The following is a 3,105-nucleotide window of genomic DNA, read 5'->3' on the forward strand; positions in this document are numbered from 1 at the left end:
ATCCATCAGTCAAACATGTTCATACTGACTTATAAAAGTGTGTTTAGACTCTGTGCTCAGTGCATGCACGGGAGGCTTGGTTCATAAAATGATTCATCATAATAAGTTAAATGCAGTTACAAAAAATTCATCTGAACTTGAGAAAGTTTCAGAGGTATGTGATGGGGTAGGTGTGAAGGTGTAGACAGTCAGCCTTGAAGCCATGACCTTCCCCTCTGTGTTATTCTTTCGTTATTAACGCACACACAGGAGTGAAAGGTTAGACAGGCCTCAGGGGCAGTCGTCCAGGTTAGAACCTAATACAGTGGTATTTTTATGTTTCCCTGCCAAAAGCAACCCTGCAGCTGTGTGCTTGCCTGTGTGTGTGAGTGTGTGTGTGTAATCAAGGGTACTGTAGCACCGTGACTTTAGCCTCAGGGCCAAGTCAAAAGTAAGCATAGCGCACCTGCAGGAAGTTAGATAGGCAAGAAGCTCAGGGAGTCTGAAGACTTGAGCTTCAGTGTAGGAAGAGACACACTGCAGAAATGATAGAAGTCCCAGTATTGGCTGGTTATTGGCACACAGTTGTCTGACCCATGCATGCTTCTAATTCAAAGTCTGAAAATGTGGAGCAGCATCCAACAGACTTTGCTTTTCTGCTTCTTTTGAACCCATTTTACAATACATCATTTAACCATCTTTCACCAGTATGTCCACCCTGCCACCTCACTTAACAGTGTGTCAACAGGTAATTTGCGGCTGTAAGTCAACTGCCACACTTACAAACAATTGATGTCTATTTTAAGTAACACTTTAGGCCACCACAGGACAAGCAGTTGAGAGAAAACTATTTCTTATTTGTCATTTAAATGTCTTAATCATTGATCCTTACAAATCAGCATTACAGCTGAGGGAAAAAAAGCATGAAGGATTAAAAAAAAAAAAAAAAGATCAAATTATGCATCTATGAAAAACAGCCAGCGGCTTCTATAAACTTTATAAAAGTTTGGTCTACAGTTTCAAGAAGTCAAGTTACACACATAAGATACAATAAAAACACTAATTAAAACTGATAGAAACAAAGAAATATTTAAAAATAATTCTAACTATATAGACCTCACTACAAGACTGCCAATAATAATAATAATAATAATAATAATAATAATAATAAATAATAATAATAAATACTGCAGGAATTGATTACTACTAAAACTTTATTATTATTACTTTATTTAAATTGTACGTTATATGCAAATAAAAAGCCCAACTGAGACAGTATCAGATGAAATACATCATTTTGTTTTTTAAAGGCAAAATAGCAATAATAGCTATAGAAATTACACTAATACGTGTTGCAGGGACACAGTAAAGAAACACTAAACACAAAGGCAAACAGTGATATAATACAGACTCACCATCTCTCCTCATGTTGCCCCTCATCACTTTGGCGGTTGAGACCTGAGCCCTCGCGACCCCGGTTATAATCCCCAACAATAAAACCGTCCACATCTGGAAAAAAGTCGGTCCACTCATGGTAATAACAAACTTGTTACACGCTTTAAAAACTTGTCCTCCGCACCTTCCAGCGGCTCAAACAAAATACGACTCACTTAAAAGTGCCTAACGAGACGAAGAAAGTCAAAACTAACTTTCCACGCTTTCATAATCTCTCCCCTCTCTTCCCGCAACTGAAAGCCACTTGTTGACTCCTGTGCCTGACGCCTCGCGCACACGATGTCCCGTCTCGTGCCAGAGTGCCCAAAAATCCAAGCGTTTGTCCTGTCCCGGGAGTTAACGCGCTCACAGACACCGAGAGCAAAACTCGGAAAGAGTTAAGTGCAGGTGGAGGGTGATATAGCTGCGTTCACGGTCAGACAGGAGCTCACAGGCGCCGAACTTCTTATCGAATAAATTCTGTTCAGTCACTGAGAAATATCCCGCATAGTTTACTAGTTTCTATCAGACGCGTCTGTGCTATGGAAGCCGGCACGTCAAACTTTGCCAGCTGAGTGGTGCGCGCTCAAGATAGGGTCTGTGTGCATGTGTGTGTTTGTGTGTGCGTGCGCGCGCGTGTGCGTGTGCGTGAAATCTAGGGGCGCGAGGGTCAGAGAGGGAGTAACAGAATGCGCCTTAAAATGTACTGTAGTGGAGGAAAAAAAAAAGAATATCATGACATCCGTCTATCTTATGTCATTAATAGCCTACTTTATGTTAGTGATGGCATACTTTCTTCTTCAAAGTGGGCCGAGGAAATGCGCCAGAGAGGGAACATTTTGGAAGGAAACCTCGAGAGGGGAGCACAGGGAGGGTCACCACGGCTAAACTCAAAAGAGGGGAGGTCTCTGGATTTGGCTTTTCCTTGGTAGGCATTAAACAGAGAGCTAAGGAAACAGCTGATGTGACCTAAGTAAGGTTTTGATGACAGAAAGGAGGCCGTCACACACCTTTTATTAGTCCTTTAGGCGTTGGCTGTGTGTAATTGTGAAAAAAGTACATAGGCACATTTCATAATAAGTAAATATAGGCTTTATAATTTTCTTTTCATAGAATAAAATGCGTTGATAAGTAAGGGAGTAGTGCATAGGATTTAGTAGCATCCAACGCTGAGGACTGCAGGTTGCTACCAGCTGAAATTTCACCCATGTGTCCAGTGTGACCTTCTGAATAGGATTCCTTCAGTAGCCTATTTGTTTTTCAGGAGGTTTTTAGCTGGAGCTAAATTATCTGCAGAAGTCTCTTCCTCTTTAAAACAAATATACCAGGTGGTTAAAGCTAGTAAAAACACTTAATAAACCAGTTTCCCTTTACAAATCAGTGTTTCTCTGACACTTATCATCTCGTTGTGGATGGGCAACTAGCCCAGCATTCACTTATGTGTGCTCACCTTAATCTCTGATAACTTAAGGTGTTTCAGAGGTTTTTACCAGGAGTCAAACTACCTGCCAAGGTTTTTTTTATTCTCCCAAACAAACACACCCAGAGATTTAGACCAATAAAAACACTACGTAAAGCCGTTTCACATTCAAAATCAGTGTTTTTTCCCCACACCATTTGGCTTGTTGTGGATAAGCTGCTTATTACAATGGCCAATGTGAAAAAGCGGAAATGCCCCTAACTACAGCCAGT

General features: G+C 40.9%; 1 protein-coding gene across 1 annotated transcript in view; it reads right to left on the reverse strand.

Moving 5' to 3' along the window:
• pdgfd (platelet derived growth factor d) overlaps positions 1-1,974 on the reverse strand; it is a 63,415-nt gene extending 61,441 nt beyond the window's left edge. The window contains exon 1 of the mRNA XM_042487274.1: positions 1,395-1,974. Coding sequence (XP_042343208.1) covers positions 1,395-1,512 — 118 coding nt within the window. The 5' untranslated portion in view covers positions 1,513-1,974. The remainder of the gene's footprint in view (positions 1-1,394) is intronic.
• Between the last annotated feature and the right edge of the window lie 1,131 nt (positions 1,975-3,105).

This window comes from Plectropomus leopardus, chromosome 5 (genome assembly GCF_008729295.1).
Source record: "Plectropomus leopardus isolate mb chromosome 5, YSFRI_Pleo_2.0, whole genome shotgun sequence".
NCBI classification, from domain to species: domain Eukaryota; kingdom Metazoa; phylum Chordata; class Actinopteri; order Perciformes; family Serranidae; genus Plectropomus; species Plectropomus leopardus.